Raw genomic sequence first — 21,999 nt, 5'->3', positions numbered from 1 at the left:
TCATCTTTTCCCTCAAAACCATAAATATTTTATGATTAAGTCTAGTCTTTGCTGCAACACTAAGAAGTTTCCTGGGGCTTGCCAGAGTATCAGGCCCACGTGTCATAATAATGCTCCACTAACTAAAACCACAATAATGCTCCACTAACTGAAACCACAATAATGCTCCACTAATTAAAACCACAATCATGCTCCACTAACTAAAACCACAATAAAGCTCCACTAATTAAAACCACAAGCTCAGAAAGAAGGAGGAGAGGTAACAAAGGAGCCATGAAGAAGGGAGGAACCCACAATAAAAAGTGCATGAAAGGAACAAGAGTTTAACTAAAGAATCTTGTCTTTAGTTATTTCCAGTTTTGGTGGCTCTTCTGTTCTTGCTTCACTCTACTCCCATGTTGTTATCTCCTATAAATTTCTTGTTCCTTTCTTGTCACCCACTCTTCACCCTCTTTCCCCACCACCCCACTTTTTTCCCTGTCAAGATGAATCTCAAACCATGCCAGTTTGTTCCATTTGTGCTGTCAAGCGACACCTCCGGCTTGCTCTCCCCCGGGGCAATACTAGAGGGTGCCATTAATCATTTCCCAACAGCATTATGGAAAAATCTGGGGCTTCATTCCAGGCCCTGGGTAGAAATGCCCATAGACCCCACGCACCGTCAGGAGTTTGTACCTTGCTGCAGGGAGCGATCCAGTAGGCTATTGCAAGGAAGGGCAGGCCGATGGAGACTCCAAAGACAGCCAAGAACTTCACAGCTATGGATTGCTGCCTTAAGCCTGAGAGGTTTTCATACCACATGGTGAGCAATTGCTGCTGGCAGTTGGGGTGAGCAACAAACTGTGAGAAAAGCAGAAATAGAGACATCAGTAGCATTGTCTAAGGAGGATGAGATTTCAGGGAATAACCTTCTGAGCTTGCCCATGGAACGTGACAGGTCATGTCTTTGTTGTCTGACAAACAAACAGAAAACTGCAAAGCAGGCACACAAGACCCTCAGGTACTGGCAGAATGTGCATCACTTCAACTCCTTGTCTTCCCTAGGGTAGAGCTACCTTTATGTGATTAAAAAGCAGAATGTCAGAGCCAAACCCCAAAATCCATGTGGTCAGCACTGACAAAATGCCTCTGAGCAAGTTACCTCTTGGGGTAAGACAGTCTACCTGGGATTCAGAAAAGACACAGATGTACTTGGAAGTCAAGCTGAAAAACACCATCATGACTTTGCTAGAGACAGAGGCCCTTGACCCAGCAGCTTAACATGGCACTAATATTATAGTGTTCTATTCACTGTGTAAAGACCAAAAGGGAGCCATTCTGCAGGGCTCTCCTGCAAATTATGAGACCTGGCTGGTATTTTGCTGCTTTAAATGCTTTATCTCAGAGTACCTTTCAAAATATGACAGCTCATTCTTTACTGATCAGACAAAAAGACAAATTCAAAAGCAGAAGGAAAAGCTGTGGTGCTCTGGTACAGAAAGTACCTGTTTTGTACCCTGTAACTGAGACTCTTCTGCAGTTTACTGTTCAGAGGTAAAAAAAAAGAGATAAAAGGAAAGGCGAGCAGCAGAAAAGTGAAAAGGACAATTTCTTAATGGCAAAATTACAGCACCACCAGATCCCACCTAACGGTTTTATAATAAAAGATTAAACTTCTTTATTTCATATTGTTCTTTGAGGTGATTGAATTTAGAATGTGGCTACCTTTAATCACAAAGAAGGATAATTAAAAGGCAAAATAACAGAAAGAAAACATGAAAAATAAATATGTTGCTGATGCAGTTAATTGCATTAGCAGAACTGAGGGTTTCATTTATTAGTTCAGTGGCTGAATGAATGTTCCTAGGAGGGAAATATAAAATGCGCTACTATTTCAATGAGCAGAACTTTCTGGAGGTGAAGGGGAGGATGAAGGGGGTCAAGAAAAAAAGAGAGGAGGAAAGCAGAGGCTGCTGGAGCTTGGTGGCCACTGCTGCCCTGCCTGCCTGGACATGGACCAGGTCTGGCAGCCACTCCTTGCCCTGGATCAGCCCTTTAAGCTGAAAGATTTCAGCCGTTGTCTGTAGTTTTCTTGAGACTGAAAAGCAGAGAAAATGCTAACTCTGCTTTCATCTTCACTATCTGTGAACCATGATCGAATTGGGAACTTAATGGACTCTTTTTGAGATGTTTGCATAACAAAACTGTTACTGTTCAGAAGGAAATACAGTTGCACAGTAATTAGGATTGCTGTGGAATAGCACTTTTCCTTCATTAAAAGCACATTAGCAGATGTTTAAAATGTGCTCTTGAGATGAATTTGGCTTTTCTCAAAAAGAAAAAAAAAAGAAAATGAGACTTTACCCCTTCCACTGAATAAATCAATCAGAACAAAGTAATTTGTAGGTACTTTTAACCTCCTTTGTCTTTCGAATTTTTTCCTGGAAATATTAGCATTTTAATATGCTTTCTTTTAATCTGCTTTCAAAAAAAAGCAAGCTTTTAAAAAAGATAATTATAAATCATGAGTCCTAGTCCTTCTGAGCATTTAAAGTTTGAGGTGATGACAGCAGTATTACACGGAGGCATTTCCTAATGCCCAGCGTTTATGTCTGTACTAATGCTGCTTGGGCTTGTTATCTTTCTGGCAAATTGACAGAAAAATCAAGTGGAAGGAAGCTCGGTAGAGAATTGATCCCTTTTCCAAGTTTTATTTTCAGATATCATGAATTCAACAACAATTGTAGAGGCTCATGGAAAGGGAAATTACACTGGTGAATGTGCAGACTTCTGGGATGAAGGGCCCAAGCAACATCCAGACTTCCTCCTCCTCTTGCAATTGCTCACTGCATTATGAGAATTGATTCAAACAAAGAAATTCAGTTGTCCTTGGCAATGAGACAGTCAAAGACTTCTGGTTGGCATTTCAGAGACTTCATCAGACATTTTAATCTGTCCATTTTTTCACTTTGTCTGGGAACAGCTACAATGAAAATACAAATATAGGAAAATTGAGAAGGAATTGCCATAAAACCCAGTTCAGTGGAACAGTTTATTTTGTACAAGGCAATAAAGACAGGTGGAGTGGCATAGAGCCTTAATGGTGTTCATCTTACTCTGATTATTACAAAAATGAGGGAAAAATAGGTTAAGGATCAGAAAGATCAGTGCATGAATGAGTTTTGATCTGTTATTTGCTTATAGCAAGCAGTACAGTTTTCATTGTTTTCTCTATCAGACATTAATGAAACACACAGTGACCCCTGGGCACTGCCAGCCCTCTCTCTATCAACATTTCAGAAACTCATCTTAGATCTCCTCAGAGATGTTACAGAGCCATTTAACTTTCTCTGTCCCCTGGGAATGGGCACTAACACCAAGTTAAAGATTACACTAATGCTTTGCTTAGTGACTTAGGCACGGAGAAGAACAGAGCTTGAGACAAAAGCTTCAAGGCAGAATGCTTCAAAGCATTATGACAAATGGTGATGTGTGATATTGAATTTCAGAGGACTGAATGCTGCAGTGCTTTTTCAATGTTCCCATTAAATGCTATTTTCCTTTCTTCAGTGCCGGAAAATGAGGCGAGGAGGCTTTTAGGGACAAACTGTGGATGCTCCTGTGCTGCAGACAAGAAAGAGTGGTGTGAGCAGGGCTGTGCGGAAGGGCAGGATATCTCTGATTGAAATGGAAGCACTGGCAGTGGAGGGGATTGCCTGGCTCCAAAACCAGCCACTTAAAAGCATTGAGTGCTTTATCTCCTGGGCAGAGGCAGTAAGGTAATGCATCAGGACCTGCGAGCTAAAGCAAAATGTTTTCCAGTGCTTGTGCATTCAGAAACCACGGTGGAAGCTTTTCTGGTCCCATGGCCCTGGGATCCCAGTAGATGGCAGTGCTTTTTGCTGGTACCGTGCATACCTTTTGATATAGGAAGGAAACTGTACTTCCCTCCAGCCTATCAGTCACCCAGCTTTTTAAGTTAAAAAAAGGCTAAAATAATTATAATAAAATCACACATCAATCAGCTCAAATAATGAAGCTGCCAAAGCAGCATTTTTGAGAGGCAGTGAAAGACTCAGGAAAGTATTGACAGCTCCAAAAGCCCCTGTCCTGTGCTACAGGGGATTAAATGAGAGAGATTAGTATTTGTCTGGAATATGGAAAAAAGTTCCTCAGAGACTTCAGTGGGAATTGAAAGGGCCTAAAGAAACAGTTTTACATATAGGAATAAAGAGGGTGTTTCAGAGATCACTGTGGATACCACATTGAGTGATAACTTCTCCACATTTCTATCTAATTCGATGTGTGGCAGCTCTTTCTGCTAGCTCAGCGTGTATATGCATTGTGGAGAAACACTTTCCAGCCCTTACGACAGAATGAGAGTCTTTTCCTCAGCATAGCTGTTCAAAACAGGAGTTTCAGCCCACAGATGATAAAGTACCTTTATATTTCTGTGAACATATAGAAAGTTACTTCTGATAGAAAACACTGTAATAGAGAGACTTTTATTTTTTATTTTCTACTATATTGAACAGAGAAAGAGCCTGTAAGAGGAGAGGAGAGGAGAGGAGAGGAGAGGAGAGGAGAGGAGAGGAGAGGAGAGGAGAGGAGAGGAGAGGAGAGGAGAGGAGAGGAGAGGAGAGGAGAGGAGAGGAGAGGAGAGGAGAAAAATCTCTGTCTTGGACAGAAAAATGGTGTCAGCAGAAATAAGGAAACTTATGGCAAGACAGCTAAAAGACAGAGGTCAGCCTCAGATCATTGGAATTAATCGTGCAGAAAAAAACCAGTCTCTCTTTTATTACTGAAATAATTCTATTCCCCTTAAAAGTACAGGCAAAAGAATTAACCACCCAGACAGGATCATCTCACTTTTCTAATGTACCCTACACAGAATAGCCAGGAGCTGTGGTAGGAAGGAAAAACTCATCAGTGAAGCAGTGGAAGCAGTTTAAAACCCTGCATATCAGAACTAACAACGTGAACCTGTGACTGTAGAGTCCTGAGGTGCTCCTGTCATGTTCTCTCAGCTTGTCCCTTCTTGTCAGCCTTATGGCAAACCTCAGTGTGTTTAATCACTGAGTGTGAGCTAAAATGGAGCTGCATAAATAGACTTTCAGTAGAACACTGGGGATGTCAAGAGACACTGGCAGGGGCAGGGATGAGCAATTTCTCTTTCCATCATGTAGCTGCATTCATGTCCTTGGAACAACCTTTCTGGGTTCAGTATTAAGCATTTATCTTTTGAGGTAGCTCTTTGCTTCTGCAAACCTACATTTATTAACACATTTTAGGCTGCAGCACCTGCTCACAGGAACCCTGGGCTGGGTGTGTAAGGCATCAAATGCCAGAGATCTGAGGGAAAATGCTGACTGAAATGAGTCATCCAAAGGGTTTCAATTGTCACCTCGTGCCTCTAAATTACAAGTGAAAAAGAAGGGGACAGCAAATGGGTTGCATACATGGCTTTTCCCATTTTGCCAGCATCCCTGCCCATGGCAGGAGTGTTGGACCTGGGTGATCTTTAAGGTCCCTTCCAACCCAAACCATTCTGTGATTCTGTGTTGCCAGGAACAGAGGAGCAGTGCTCCTTCCGGGATCCACACATTGGAAAAACCAGGTGGGATCTGAACCCCACACATTGTGTGCTCTGCAAAGTTAAAAGTACGTCAGAATTATCACAAAGATTTCCTGACACCTCACAGACAAACACAGCCTGAGCTGACTGAGCTTGCTGTGCTTGTGTTCCCAGCAGGACCAAAGCCAGTGCTGATCTGGAAAGGTGAGTTGGGGTTTCCTTGGCAGCTTTGCTGTGCTTGAGCAAAACCAGAGGGAGGGAGGGAGGGAAAGCTGAGCTTGCTGCATAGGCAGTGTCGTGTTTCTCCCAGTGAAGCATTCACCAAAGGAGAAATGAAATCATCCTTTTTCAGCAGGTTGCTGAAGGCTGTGGGAGTATCAGCAAACATTGGCAGGGGTGGAAGAAACTCAGGGAAAGGTCAAAGCAGGATACTACTGCTCTTCCCCTGAAGGGTGAAAAATACACTGCCATTTCACCAAAGAGGATCAGGGTATACATATGCCCACATGCAAATGACAGGGGAAAAAAACCAATGAATGTATTAAAACAAAACATAATTTCTTTGCTTTTATAACACTTTTCCCTTTTGAAGATTCTTTTGATATTTTAAGCATTTTTAAGGCTTGAAGCCTAAATAAAGGGTCTGCATTTATACTGAATAAAATACTTTTCTTTGACTGAAAGATACATTTTTGGAGGCTGGAGAAAAGGTGGAAAATGTGTCAAAACATTTTTTTTATCCAGTAAAAGACCCATTGCAGAGTCATTTCACCTGATGCAGAGCAGAAGATGACAGAGCTCAGGGGGAATTACTGAAGTTTGCTGGAAAACACACAGTGCAGGGAAAGACCAGCACAAGCAGAAGCCTTTTCTTATCTCCACGTTGTACTCTGCTCTGTGAACCTCCAAGTGAACAAAGAGCCCTTTGTTTTGTAGAAACTATTCTGAGACCTTAGCAGAAGCAGGTGGGGTATTCTGTATGATACTATGGATTTATTTCATGCTCTGGAGTGCGAAAAAAATTTGCCTTTAGCAAATGCTTGTGCTGTTAAATTCTGATAGGTGAAGTTGTCAGAGGGTAAATATGGCTGGAACTTGGTTCCCTCTTTGCTGTTGTGGCTGCAAGAGAGGCAAATAAAACTGCAGAAAGTTTAAGAAATAAATAGAAAAGTACATGCCCTACTGTTAATGAATTAAAAATAACAAGTGAAGTTCAATTCCAAAGACCCATGCTGTGACACCAGGACCTTTTCACAAAAGAGACTTGCTCTAATTATATTTAAATTCTATCCATGGCCACAGGCCCAGTTTTAAAAACACTTTGCACCAGACTAACCTTATAAGAGAGAGTAAAAGCAGGTCCAAATTCCTTTGTCCAGATGCAAAAGTAAGATTTTCATGGACGAAAGAAAGTTCAACTGATCAAGACTCATTTCAATGGGATCTGACCACGGCACAAAAGGAAACACTACGTGACAAAAGATATATATCTGAGATATTGCTGCAGACACCCAGACAATAAGGAAATGTCCCTGCCCTGAGGATTGCTGCAGCTTTCCCTCTGTCCCTGGGGTTCATTTGACTGTCTAATGGCAGCACACAAATATTCATGAAGATCTTGCTCGTCCTGCACATGAGCTTTGTGACAGGCTTGGTGAATAGTCAGACCTGCTATCTGGAGTCTAACTTCAGTGGTTTTAAACCTGCAGCAAAGGGAAGAGGTTTATATTTGTAAGCAGGGCCCAGATGAGCCAGAATTATCAGGAAAAAAAGCCCCAACTAATTGTGCAACTTCACACTCTGAATTACTTTTAAGGTGTAAGCCCACAAGTATTTAGTATTAGTAATTAATTGCACCTTTCACAAAACCTTTCACATTGTTTCCTTCTGAACCAAAATCTTTCTTGTTAGAGCCATTTGGCAGAGGGCAAATACATAAAATCCCAGGATACTCACACATTCCCCAGTTTTATTGAAATCCAATACCTGGATCCACTTGCTGGTTGACCTGAGTTATCCAGTACAAAATTATAATTTTGAACAGTTGAAACCTTCACATAGCTCCAGCTTACAAGCACATCTCCTTCCTGTGACTCATTCTGCTCTATAAAAACAAGAGTGTTTGGGGCAGATCTGCTCCCTGCTAAACCAGTGAGTACGTTAGCAGGACTGGGATCTCACTTTGCAAAGGTGACAAAGGACAGAAGCAGGGCAGTGAAGATCATCCCGGTGCTTGTGTGATTGTCCCAAAGCCCCCGTGTGGCTCAGCTCCGTAAAGGCCATGGCATGATCCTGGCAGGATGAGCAACGTGGGTAGAAACAGGCTTTGACCAGACACCATTTAAAACCCAATAAAAACAAATTAGTCTAATAGAAGACAAAAATGATGGGGTAAATAAAACTGCCAAGACCATTGCAAATGCAATTTGCCCATTGACACTAATGCTTTTCAGTGCTGACTGGAAAAGCAAAATTAATAATAATAGTGGAAGGGACTTTTGTTGTTCTGTTAATTTTATACCATACGAAATGAAAAGGTAAGCCTGATATATTTGAGATGTGTAACTAGAAAATGTAGAGTTTACACAAATTCTTTGGTTCAGTTTAAGCCTTGTTTTGCCTTCAGTTTCTTTATAATTTGACTTTCCTGAGACAAAGATAGGGCTTTTTTGGGCTCAGCATTCTTCTCTAGGGTAGGGAATAAGGCGGTTGGCTCTTTGGAAAACGTCAGTTTCTTGTTCTAGTGGGCTGCATGTTTGCTGAAGAGATTTATTGTTACTGTCTGATTTCTCCTCTTTTTACATATATGAATAAATATTATCATTGAATTATTTATCTGAAAACAAGAAACTGAATTGCAAGTCCCAGCCTTTAACATTCCAGGATTTTCATATCTGTGCAAAATCAAAACCACTTGAAAATCCTTATTATTGAATTATTCATCTGAAAACATGCCATAGTAAAAAACTACCAAGCAACAGTGTCCCTTTGGTATCTCAAAAAACAGCCACAGAGGGCACAGAAGAAGAGATTTAAAACGCCATCGCCTCTTCCTCCCCCAGGAGAGCCAGGAACTATTTTCCCTTGGCCACATGGTGAAGAAACTGGGCTGGTGCTCGAGCTCAGCTGCCTCTAGTGTAGATGGATTTATTCCCAGCAGGGCTGGTGGGGAGACAGACTCGCTCATAGGATGAGACTCCTCTCTCCACCAGGTGTAGAGTCCCAAAAATATGCTCAAATGCAGACATCTACAGGAGTGTGACAAGAAGCTCATGCAGGAGAGCCTCACCCTGGGACAGTATCCATGCAGATCCACATTTAAATATCACTTGGGAAAAGACCCTCAAGAACTTGAAATACTGGTTTATTTATATTTATTTTAGGGGTTCTATTAATCCATATCTGACTTTTCATCCCAAATACACCTTTACAGGTCTATTGCCTGTGGGGAAATAGGCAAAGTCAAAATTGAAGTCATGTAAGGTCAGATTTGTAGCAAACCATATCAATTGCTCTTTCCTGTGGGAATTTTATTTATTTATTAAAGGTAATTTAAGTCCTTTCATATGTGAGGTACATCCATGCAATGATTTTGATGTGTTTCTCTGCTCACTTGTCTGTATCTTGATGGACATTTAAGACCCTGACACTTTGCAAATGAAAATAATTAAGTCTGCATATTACAGTAAATTTGGAATATTGCAAACAATATTCAGGATGGAGAAATGATTCATTTAAACCTTAAGAGGATGGATGTATGGGCAGGAAATAACAAAATGAGATTTGTCAAAGAAAAGAAATTAAAACATCTGGGAAAAAGGAAATAATCAGAGTCACAGATTTCAGTGGGAGGAAGGAACCTTGCTAATGAAATACTCAGATATAGAAATGCATTCTGTGGGGAAGGGAAGCAACTCCTTCCCTTTCCAATCTCTGTCAAAACATCTGCAACATGCAATTAAAAGTGTAAAAAGAAAAATTACATGGATAAGCTTTAGAGTCCAGAATGACCACAGTGTTTCCACTGTTCACTTAGATATTAAATTACATTTTACAGTATTCACTGGCTCTCCCCTGATGGAAACAAGAGATACTTCTCTTCCCACCACCACTGTCCAAGACATCAATGACTTCACAAGGCCTCAGTTAAATATTCCTGAAACTAAAAAGTGGGAAAAAAAATTAACGAGGGATTGCACGAACAAAAGTACAACTTCCCGAAAGCCCTTTTGACTGAGGAGTTCTCCTCCTTGAGGCTTCTCATTTGGTGGTAAAACATAGCCCTGTCCTGTTCCAAGCTGTATCTGTGCATGTTATAACCACTGGGGCACTGAATGTTCATCCTATGAGAAATTCCTAAACTAAAGTTGTGCATCTGAATAATTTCATTTGTGTTACCAAAATGTAGTTTTCCATTGGTGTTAAGGCTGGTGTGCAGGCTGTGGGCAGTGCCCTGGTGTGCCCTCTCCCCTTTCCCCTGCAGCAGTCCCTCCCCAGGGCACTCCCCACAGGATTCTGCAGGATAACTGCAAATTGAGAGCGCTCAGATGTCACCCACCATGGCACGTGGCACAGATACACTCCTTGCTCTCCAAGGGGAGAAGTGTCAGAACTTCTTGTCAGTTTTGGGTTTCTCCTGCCCTCTGTTCTCCACCTTATTTTCCTGTGCTTCCCATGCAAAACCCAAGCTTTCCCAGGTAACCTTCCTAAGGATGCTCTACAGGAGCTGTCCCCCAGCCTGTGGCTGGGACAGTGTCTGTTACTGCATGTTTTGGGGTCAAAACTCTCTCTTCAGCACGGGCAGGGCTGGTTCTTTTGCCCATTCAGGGACTAACCTTCTCCAGCTCCCACTCAGGCTGTGGCAGCAGTTAATGAGAGCTGGGACATCTTATGCCCTCAAGCATCGGAGTCGCATGACCAACGCAGTGCAAAGTTATAATCTAATGCAGCCACGAGTATTCTGTTCAGAGCATCCTCCATATGTTAATTATTAATAATATAGTTATGAAAAAAGTTCCTGTTCCAGCTCTCTCTTAAATAGGATTTACACAGCCATCTGGTGTTCTGTTTAATTTTTTTTTTTCCAACCCAATTTGTGTGTCTTACTGTTAATTAAATTAAAACTCATGAAAGAGAAAGGTGCTCTGGCTTTATGGTGGTTATGAACGGAGCTGCTGAGAAGACAGAGGTGGGCACTCAACATTTGCAATTAAAAGAATAGAGCAATGATAACTCTGCCATTGGGAAAGAAGGAAAATGAATGTCACCTCCTACAGAAGAGCAACAGCTTTACACCTACAGAGAAGCAACAGCTTTACACCTAAAGGTAAATGTCAACACAAGTCCCCTGCCAACATTAAAGAGAGGCAAGAAAGGATCATATTGGTACAGACTAAAATGAGAATATAAAATATGAAGGCATCTGTGCAGCTGATATACAGCAGCAAAATGGTTTTGTTGTGAGACATCAAAACTTTAATTTTCTCATCATTGGCTGTCCAAAGGTATTTCCAACCTCTGCTTCTCAAAAGCAGAAATCATGTGCTGGCTTAATTAGAAATGAGTTCACACACAGAAAAAATGTGTGCTACTCTTACACTTCAAGTATCTGAGTGAAAACAAATTTGTTTGAATGTTTCAAGAAAAGAAAAAAAAACCTTACTATAAAAATTTCAGTCAAGAACACAGTAAGCTTTCAGATGTTGTAAACCTGCCTGAGGAGCAGCTGAGGGTATCCATGGCCCACAGAGCTCATCGTCCTCGGGATCAGAACTTCCACTAGGCAACTGAAGCCACTTGTGGTTATAATCCACCAAAACCACCTGTTCCACCTTAATGCTGCTTTTTATTTTGCCACTTCTATGAGCAGCTGCTGGACTCCACAGTTTGCTCTCACCATGAGACTTCCCAGCCTGTGCTCCAGTGTCCAGGTTAACACCTGCACAGCCTAGCTGCAGCATCATCAGAGTGCTTGGCTGCTCTTCCTGCACCCAACCTCCCTGTCCCTGAGACCCTGCATGGCTGGAAGAGCAAGAAATCTCTTATTGGCTGAAGTGTGCAAGTGCAAAGCATCACTAAATAAACCAGGGGAGACAATGGTAAACTTGCAGCCATCCCATAACATGGGCTAAAAGTCTAGTTCTTGGAAAGAATCCAGGACTCAGTAAATGCTTAAGTGTTTGAAAATTGTTTGTTTTGCTCTTGACAAACTGTTCCCATTTTAATAATTTTCCGGGAATCATTAAGACAGCTGGTCTAAACAGAAAAATGCCTCTGAAATACTTGAGCAGAGGACATTTGAGTGAATTTTTTCCAAAAATCCTGGGGTACAGAGTGATTATTTAGTTCTTTCAAAAAGTGGTAAGAATAACAGCAATACAGCATTTTTATAAACAACTTTGTAAACTACTGTAATTTTGGGTTACTCTTTGGTGCAAAATATGAAAAAGCAGAATTTCCTAATTCTTCAAATATCTTTTATGGGGAGTCCTTTAATTAGAGCCTTAAGCTTCTCACCATCATCTCATACGTGCTAGTAGCATGCTTTGCAAAAGAAAAAAAAGGAAAAAAAGGAAAAAAAGACCAACAAGTGAAGCCTGTAATTTTTGATGCTTTCTTGAATGACTTTACAAGATTCATCTCAAACTTTGTAAATTAGGAAGAAAGATACTGATCAATAAAGCTGTGTCCTTTCACTTGACCAGAGAATTGCTTTTCTGAAGTTGAAAATGAACGAAGTAACAGGGGACTTTAATGGGAAGCAAAGACGGAAAAATGCAGAGACAGATCATTTAGGGCGTGGACAAAAACCTGCTATAGGTACCAGTTACAGGTTTCCTGAGCAGGGGAGGTGTGAAGGCTTCAGCCCTGGTGTGAACACAAGATTTTCCTTAGGCACTGTGGCTGCAGTGACTGCACTGTATGAGGACAGTGAAGGAACAAAGAAATTTAAAAGAACAAGGGAGATTTTAAAAGACCTGATGAAACTCTGATGAACAATTGCTCTTCTGTCTGAGGGTGGGAGTCCTTGACATCTTTCCCAGACTCTGGAAATAAAAGCGTGATGAAATACAGACTGCATCAGCAGCTGTAAAAGTAAAATAATGGATATTAAATAATAATTTTCAATGTGTTTCATTGTTCTCTGCAATTTTTCATCAAAGAAAGCCTATTGTAGGCACTGAGTGTTAATATGGAAATGTGAATTAGGAAGCTAATGGTAGAAATAGATTTTTTAAACATCAAATATTTCTTAAAATTTCACATGCAAATGCAAATATTTAGTCTGCATATGAACTTAATGAAAAAATAACTCATAACCTCTAACTCCTTTTTTTGGATTTTTTTTTTTTTCCAGACCATTCTGAAGTCCCTAAAGTTGTCTTGTATAAAACTCCTGTGCAAGCAGGGTCATCCCAGAGCACACGGCACAGGATTATGTTTGGACAGTTCTTGAATGTCCTCAGTGAGGGAGACTCCACACGCTCTGGGCAATCTGTTCCAGTACTCAGTCACATGAACAGTAAAGAAATTCTTCCCATATCCAGGTGGAACTTCCTGGGCATCAGTTTCTGTCCGATGCCTCTTTTCCTGTTACCTGGAGCACTGAGCAGAGCCTGGTCCATCCTCTCGACACCTTCCCTGCAGACACTGACAGACATTGATGAGCTCTCCTCTCAGTTTTCTTTTCTCAGCTCTGAGCAGGCCCAGCTCCCTCAGCCTTTCCTCATAAGAGAGATGCTCTGGTCCCCTAATTACCTTTGTTCTCTGCTGGACCCATTACAGGAGCTGCACATCTCAGACTCAGGAGCCCAGGACTGGACATGGTTTAGTCATGATGAGTCATTAGCTTTGAAAAAGTGACTTGAAATTTACAGAATCTGTCCAAAAATTGGTCTGTTAAATATCCATAATACTTCACCCTCCCTTTCACCTCTCTCTATTACAGGATTTCCTTAAAATGGAAATGGATTTCAAAGCACTGGATTTGTACACATAAACCTAAATATCTCTCAACTGAATAAAAAGCTTGCACCTGAAATGCATTGCCTCTTAAGGAAATAATTACTGTGTTACCATAACACAATGTCTTTGTTCAGCAAGTGTGACCAAAACCAGTCTATTATCATGTCACTGCCAAAGCCCAAAACCATTTATCTAAATGTGTCTGTCTCCCACAGATTCAAGATAGCTGCTAAGTACTCATCTTACACATAGACACACACTAGCTGCTGAAAAGATTGTGCTGACCTGAGAGTCATCACCAGACTGCTGAATGCTCAAGGTCATATCCTGCAATTAGTTTAATGGTTTTTATCAGTGTGCAACAAGTTGCTGTGATCCAGAAAGGATGCTCAGCTTTCCTGGGTATAGGAAGATATTTATACATGAAAAGATCAAGTGTACATGACCTCCCACAGGTGCTTTAGGTCAGCATTCATGCACTGTGAAAAGTTCTATGTATAGAGAGGGTAAGAAATGGGGGAATGTCCCTCTGGAACCAGGCAAGCCAGGATGGAAGTGCTCAGAGCAGCACAGCAGCTTCAGCTCATGGTCTTGGTATCGAGAGGAGGACACAAATATTTAGAAGGATAAGTGAGCAAAGTAGCACAGGAGAATTCACACACTGAAAAGGCTCGAGGTTCTGACCAAGTCCTTTGCAACTCAGAATGTTCCCTGATTCTGTGACTGATGATTCTCAGGCCATGGATCACTGGGCACTGTTCCTTGATGAGGTACTATCTGTGTTGTTTAGATTAGTTCATTTTCTGAAAGACCATCAGAGCAAGTTTGGCCGCCTGTTACCAAAGCAACAGCTTCAACAACTAAACTTGACCCAGCTTGTTGAACATCTGACTAAGAGTGAAGTGGGATGTTCCACTTGGTTTTGGTGATGGAACAAAGCAGAGACACAACATTCTAGGAGAAAATATTTGGCTCCATACTACATGCTCGTGCATGAAAGCATTTAATTTCAAATATGTTTTAAGATTCTCTTTAATTAATGGCTTTCATAGCAGGAAAAGACTTTCTCCAGCCAGCACAGCAGCACAGTCAAGAGGCAGAAGGAAGCAGGTGGTGGGTTTGGGAGGGGAAAGAGAGAGCAGATGTTAGCTTGAAAATTTGGAACGCTCTTCGAGTCCTGTAGCAGGAGCCCAGTTTCCATCAATGCATATTGTAGGAGCAATTAGTTGGGACCACCCAGGCCTAGAATTTGCCAGAATAACATTTTCCATTCACACAACACCCTTCTGTAAGGCTGAATCATTGTTTTAAATACTTGTAGAAGAATTTATTTTTCACTTTGCAAATAACCTTCTTCATATTAAAAGATGTGAGAAAATGCAAATCAAGCCACAAGCTGCTAAAGTTCTAGGGATAGTCCTGGTCCCACTGAAATCTATCTTTTGTTTATTTTTCAGGTGACATCAACGAAGCATAATTAAATGCAACGACATATTCACCAGGGACCCAAAGGGACTTCACATGTACAGGAAACTTATTTTAAGTTTCAAATAGTAATAAAAAAGGTTGAGAGTGGACTGATTCTTACCTTTTTGACCTCATATTTAATAGCAAGTTTAATCCTGCTCAGACTTGGCCGGTGATGCTCAGGGCACAAATGGATGTTCACATCTCCATTCAGAATAGCCTCCACTTCTTCAGTGTCTCTGCACAGGTCCAGCACCCCCACGACAAAGTCCTTGCATTGCATAGATAACTTCCGATAGTCGTTCTGAGGGAGAGCAGAAAAAAAGGTCTTTATTTGTGCTGCAAACAGGCAAACGAAAAAAGAAGAGACAGCAATTGTGAGCAAGGTTACTTCTGCAAAACTACTGCCTGGAAGACTAAGAAAGCATTTGATTCCACACAGCATGTTGATGGCTTTTCATGAAAGTACAGGAACTCCTCCAGACTTAATTAGCAATGTCTATATCAGCAGCATAGTTTGCATGACAACAGAACAAGTTTTACAGAACAAGTAAATAATTTCTAGAGAAATTTTGATTTTAAGCAATTAGTTGACCTCTCCTCTCTGTGTGGCATATTTCTAGGAATGTAAAAATATGTCCAAAAAAAAGGTCCTGCTAACTGTATTAAAATAATACAGCAAATTTTTCAGTTTAGGTTCTTTCCTAGTAATTCTTTCTTTAATAACTTTCAAGAAGTTTCAGACTGGTACAACAAGCTGGAGCATCACGCACAGATGTGTTCAAATGAATTATATAGTTGTAATACCAACTTCAGCCTCAAACCTTAGAATTTAGTTAACCATTCCCAAAAGAGCATCCAGATGATCATTGTCATAACACCTCTCCAAGAAATGGGACTTCAGAAACTCAACATGACTTCCTGTGAAATAATTGCACTTTGCAAACCCAAATTACACTTACAGGAAAAGAGATAGCCTATAGCTGACTTGACAGAGGGGTAGAAGAGCAATTTCCCTGCCTTAAATTAAATTGTGATTGATTTTCACATGCTGACACTTAAAAAACAAGGAAAGTGCCACCTGAGTAAATGTTGTAATTTAGAACACAATTAAGGCTACCATTAATATCATAACAAAATGGTGATATTAAAGGCTCAATGCAACAATAGAATAATAACCGTAAGACAAGCTCTTACTGACTTGAGAGATCTTTTCAAATTAGGTTTGATGAGTTAATTAAATTCAGTACCTTATCTAATTAAGCCAGCAGCCAAAAGAAGAAGATAGTTAAACCTGGCTTTGCAGAAATGATAAGGGCAACCTGACTTTGTGCTTCTATATTTTCTAAATTATCGATTCTATCATTTACTCATAGCAACACATTAGCCTTCCTTGTTAGACAAAGATCTCAAAGCGCTGTGCAAACATTCATTAATTAAGTAGAACGGCACTGTCTAAAATATGATGTCATTAGAGGTGGCTTAACTTCTTTGGTCAGTTTTTACCCTTCAGGACTGAGATGATAAGGAGTTTCTAACATCAGGGGGTTTAATGACTTCGTTATAGGTTTGAGGTTGTTTTTACTGTGCATGTGTGTGTGTGTGTCCCAACTTTGCTTTCCATGCATGGAAGAGCTGGGAAGAGCACAGAATAATTGAAGAATCACAGGGAACTAGAAAGCCCCTCAGGAGTGGAAGTGGGGCATTCTCACAGGAAAGGGAAGAAGCAGTTTCTGATCCGTGTTTAGGAGAAAGGGCTGAAGACAGCTGGGGAATAGCAGGGATTTTACTGCTGACACCTTCTGCAAGGTGAAACTTGTATGGTTACATCCTCTTAGCTATCAAAAAGGTTTAAATCTGAGTTCCTCTTTTTGTCCTTGAGTGCTGTAATCATAAGAGTCCAACAAGCAGATCTTTATCTGGGTGAATGCCCCATTGCAGAAGCTGGGGCACCAAGACTTCCACAAATGTGCCAAGCTGGAGCACTAAGATTTAAGATGTCCTCATGGCTCAGGCAGAAAACGATGGTCCATTTATATCTAAATCTAGTACCTGAGCATTTTGTGGAGATAGATAGGATCTGTGGAGTAAATGTTTTCAAATACAGGGTGAGGTAAGGTCTGCAATGTAAATGAAAGACAGATTGTTCTTTATGGCTTCAAAGTGCTCCTCTCAAATCAGTTCTGTGCTTTTATCTTCCCCACACCAAGATGAATTTCAATAAACAGAAAGCTTGCCTCTTCACTGAGAGAATAGATGGCCAAACAAAAATATCAGCCTCAAAATAACTACAGAAACAGTGAAGGACAGCAAATATAGATAGATTTGAAAGTAGATGTAGAGTGGGAATGAAATGCCTTGCTGCCACAGGTAATAGAGATACTTTATTAGCTCTGCAGCTTTAAAATAACAAGAGTGAGAACTCTGCTGAGCTTCAATATCATTCTCTATGTACCGTTTGCAAAGTTCACAAGGTTATCTCTTAACCAGCACATTTTAGGAAATTCTCATCAACACTTCCACATCGTCTGAGCAACTAGCTTGTATTAGATTAGGTTTTCTCCCCTCTCTCTTTTCTTTAAGGAAAGAGTTTAGTTAGCAACTAGAAAAGTGCTTCCAAAACATCTGCAAATGGCAGGTTCCCAGCTGGAAAACGCTATCACGACCCAACTTTATTCACATCTCCAAGCTTAATGTTTTTACTGGTTCTGTACATTTGTAGAGACTATGGACGATTTCCCCATTCAAAGTTTTTTACTCTGATTTTTAAGCAGACACAAGCAGCCATACACCCTATCCAAGATACAGACTGTAGAAAGAACATATAACATAACATAACATAACATAACATAACATAACATAACATGAAGTAAAGTGCCCTCCAGCAATTCTGCAGCCAGGCAGGAGAGCAGATTACATCTCTCAGGAGACTGCTCATCTGTTAAGACATGTCTCAAAGATAACTGAACCTGCTGTGTCTTCTGATGATCCCTTTTCTAAACCATTTGTCATCTTTGTTCTGGCTTCCTTAATGCTCACAGTCTTCACAGAAAATCCTGATCACCCTGATGGCGAGAACACACTCAATGACTCTCCTGTCAGTGTATTTCTCTCAAGCACACATTATTCTTTACTTAAAATCTGAGATTAACAGAGGTCTGACAGCCAAGCTTCTCCTGATCCTGGCTTGCAAAGCACAGTTCTGGTGATGCAAGTAGAAATTCTGTACCTGCATCTAAAATCCTGAATTGCGAGTTCTGACGCATAGGAAAAATCCCAAGGAAGCCAAGAAGATTTATTTACAAGCAGCATCCAAGCTCTATCGGTGTTTGTGCCAGCACTGGGTATTTCACACATTTGCCTATATTTCACACATTTGGAAGCATCCAAGATCCTGCTTTCCCTGCAGGAAGGAGTGTGGGACAGTGGATGGAAGGCTGCACCCCAGGGCAAGGATCAGTGAGAGGCAGGAGGAAGAGGTGAAGGAGAGCAAGCACACATTTCCAGATACTCCCAGACACTGGTGACCAGTGACAGGACCTGAGGGAATGGCCTGAAGTTGTGTCAGGGGAGGTTCAGGTTGGATATTAGAAGAAGGTTCTTCACCCAGAGGGTGGTTGGGCACTGGAAAAAGCTCTCCAGGGCAGTGGTCACAGCACCAATCTGACAGAGCTAAACAAGTGTTTGGACAAGGCTCTCTGGAATATGGTGGGATTCTTGGGGCTGTTCTGTGCAGGGTCAGGAGCTGGACTTTGATGATCCTTGGGGCTCCTTTCGAACTCAGAGTATTCTGTGATTCTCTGTGATACTTGTTACACCAAGTTTTAGAAGATCATAGCCCTGAGGACACCCGTGACTCTGCCAGAACACTGAGGGGCACATGGCCACTGTGTCTTGGGGTGCAAAGGGACAGTTACCACTTCACCACTGCCCTGCCAGCGAGGTTCAACCCCTAAACCAGGCACCTCATGGCCCTCCTGTCTAAATAAGTTTTGTGGAGAACTATCCTGGCTGCAAGCCTGGGCAGGCAGTGGGCGGCAATTGGGGTCAGACTTGTACCACAACAAGAAACTCAGGGCTGGAGACACAAAATCCAGCTCAGTCCTCCTGGCAGTGCAGCAAAAGCAGACACAGGCAATGAAAATAACCCAAACCTTCCCAAGCATCCCAATCAGGTGCCATATTATAGAAGTCTGAGGATTATGAGGTTCATAAACCAGATGGATTTTTACAGTAATGAAAACTGCAAATCACACATGAGAGATGCAGGGGCCTCATCCTGACAGGCTGAGAGCTGTCAAGCCTCAGGGAAGAAGATGAGGGATACAAGTAGGCAACAGAGCCAGTCTGTTTCAAATAACACATGTAACAGAATTTTATTTCCAATAGAGGCAGTGAGCAGAGAAGGGTCAGGATAATGCCTGAGAATGTTACAATATCATTTTTTAAAAACTAGAATGTAATAAAAGGATTCCAAATTAGTCATTTCCTGCTTCTTGTAACACTGTTGTGCATGTGGAGTTAAAAATGTCTAATTTTGCTGTTTTGAAAAGGCTGATGGTACTTGTCATTCACTGCAATTTCTCCAAGTACCCTATTATTATCTGTTGATTATGTTCTAAATGAACTCTGTCATGTCTCCACATCTGTTCAAAAACAACCAGATTTTTTCAGAAAGGAGCTGTTTCAGGTCAGAGGGATGGAGTTTGAGTAAAAAGTTAAGTGAAATGAGAAAAACTAAAACCAAGAACCTATCTGGAATTACTGGGTAGCATTAAATTTGCTGTGCAAATGCAAGCTGTAGGCGCATTGCACAGAGCCTCTTTTCATGTTTCCATGAGCTCTTGGCTCTTTGTATTTAATCTACATCACACATGCACATATATCAAGGGGAGAAATATTGCATTGCTTAGATTAGCATTTTGAGAAGAGGCAGCAGAAAAAAACATGGAGAGGTAATTCTGTAAATATGAACAGAAAACTCCCCCAAGTAAAAATTATTGTGGAAAGAAAACAAAGCTGAGAGAAAGGAGGGGGACAAAAAGCAGAAATATTTCATGCAATATTTGAAATGAAATTGTTAAATAAGCCATCATATCAAATATTCAAAATGCTTATAAATATTTACTGATTAGATATCATATGAAATATGCACAAGCCGGTACAGAAAAGCTGTGGGACAGATTTCCTTCTGGGTATTTACAGTGTTGTTGACTGGCCATACATTTGGGAATGAAAAGAAGCACAAGGCCTGTGGGAGAGAAGGCAATGAGAGAAGATGCTAAGGAAGGGCTCTGCACTGATCCTGACCATGTAACCTCTTATCCTCTGAAATGCACTGAGCACCCCTCCCAAAGAGCTTTGCCAGCTGCTGACACTTTTGAATACAGTTGAGTGCATTCCTATTGTTTCCAGACTAAATGCCTACATGCACAGTCTATGTATGCCAAGGCTGTACAGTTAATTTTCCAGAAAGCACATCCAGTTGGTCTATGTTCTCTTGCTTCTTAAGTGGCAGCAGAGAATTATTGGTGCTCTGGGCATACTGTGCCATACCCAGTGGGCATGTCTCTGAGTTTAAAGCCAAGTGCTCGTTTAAAACATTTCACTACTCAGGTGCAGGTTACTAAATGTTTCTAGAGGTAGGAACAGATGCTCTGGTTCATTTTTAAAATCATCCAGACCTTGACTTCTTAATCTCCAGCGAGCATAATATAATCAACAATCTGTTCATATACAAGAGTTTGACATTTCAGAAGTGTGACTCTGTTGCTTTCCAAGCAATTTGGACCCTTCTAAATGGATCCAAGAGAAACATGGCCATGGTTTGTCCTCTGAACAGTGCTGCAGCATGGCAGGGCAGAGGGGCCTCCAGGCAAAGGGGGATTAGATCTGTCATGAGACACAAAGAGGTGTGGCCAATATAAGAGCCCAAGGACAAACCACAGTGCTGTCTGTGTTGACATTATTCTTCTCCAAAGAAGCCCAGAAAACAACAGGATGATTTGATAGAGACAAAAAATTTTCTGACTTCCGACAAGCCATGGAAATAACATCCCTTGCATCACTACAGGGATTTCAATGGCAGTTGCACTGGCTGATTTACCATAAGACTATTTTTTTGTGTGTGTCTTTATTCTCCTCAGCATTCTAGCTGCAATTCATCTCTTCACATGCACTGCAGAAACTCATCTCTAAGAGAGCATATCCCTCCACCAAGGGGATAGAGCAGTAAGGAATCAATCAAACCACTGACTTTGGATTTCACCTTATACCTATTTTCTGGTAGATATATCAAATCCTTAAAGAAGCTCGAGAAGATGGTGGTAGTGATTCCAGATGTGGAGTTGAAAAGCCTTTAAAATTTGTCACCATGCTTTTGCAGCATCATTTGCAGGTGCAGGTATATGTTTAATCTTCAGCAATAACATTCCAAGAACTTTAAAGTGCAAACTGTCAAAGGCAGCAGAAAGGACAGGTTTGCACCTCCCTGTTTTATTTCTACTCTTTTGCACTTTAGCTCTTTTCTGCTCTAGCTCTTATGAATCTACCAACTCTACCAATAATTTCTTCTGGGAAATTATTCATGTTTTTGATAAATGTAGCTTCTGTGCGACCAAAACTAATGAATAAATTTTGGAAGCTATTTTTCCATCAATAAAAACATCAGAAAATGAAAAATACTTTGACTTGCCCTTGGAACAATTCCTTTAAAAGGTGTTTGGTTGTTTTGTTTTTTTTAAATCTAAAATTAATGGATGGATTATTTGGGGAAGCAAAGGCAGGAACTGAATATAATCCTTGAAGAAAATTAAGGATTGAGACTGAGCAGAATTCCTAACTCTTCAACCAAAGTTTTAGATTCCCTAGCATAAGAAATTTCAGAATCAGTCCACTCTCAACCTTTTTTATTACTTCTATTGATTTTCTTTACTATTTGAAACTTAAAATAAGTTTCCTGTACATGTGAACTCCCTCTACACTGAAATTAAAGGATGACTTGACTTATCCAA

The 21,999-nt window shown here is 40.9% G+C and overlaps 1 protein-coding gene across 1 annotated transcript in view; it reads right to left on the bottom strand.

The window, feature by feature from the left end:
* The window catches only part of TRPC7 (transient receptor potential cation channel subfamily C member 7), a 76,023-nt gene that overhangs the window by 30,973 nt on the left and 23,051 nt on the right, over positions 1-21,999 (bottom strand). Inside the window, 2 exon segments of the mRNA XM_032125279.1 lie at positions 676-840; positions 15,108-15,290. Coding sequence (XP_031981170.1) covers positions 676-840; positions 15,108-15,290 — 348 coding nt within the window.

This window comes from Corvus moneduloides, chromosome 15 (assembly GCF_009650955.1).
Source record: "Corvus moneduloides isolate bCorMon1 chromosome 15, bCorMon1.pri, whole genome shotgun sequence".
NCBI classification, from domain to species: domain Eukaryota; kingdom Metazoa; phylum Chordata; class Aves; order Passeriformes; family Corvidae; genus Corvus; species Corvus moneduloides.
The sequence above is the reverse complement of the archived record's forward strand: the minus strand, read 5'-3'. Positions and strand labels throughout refer to the sequence as shown.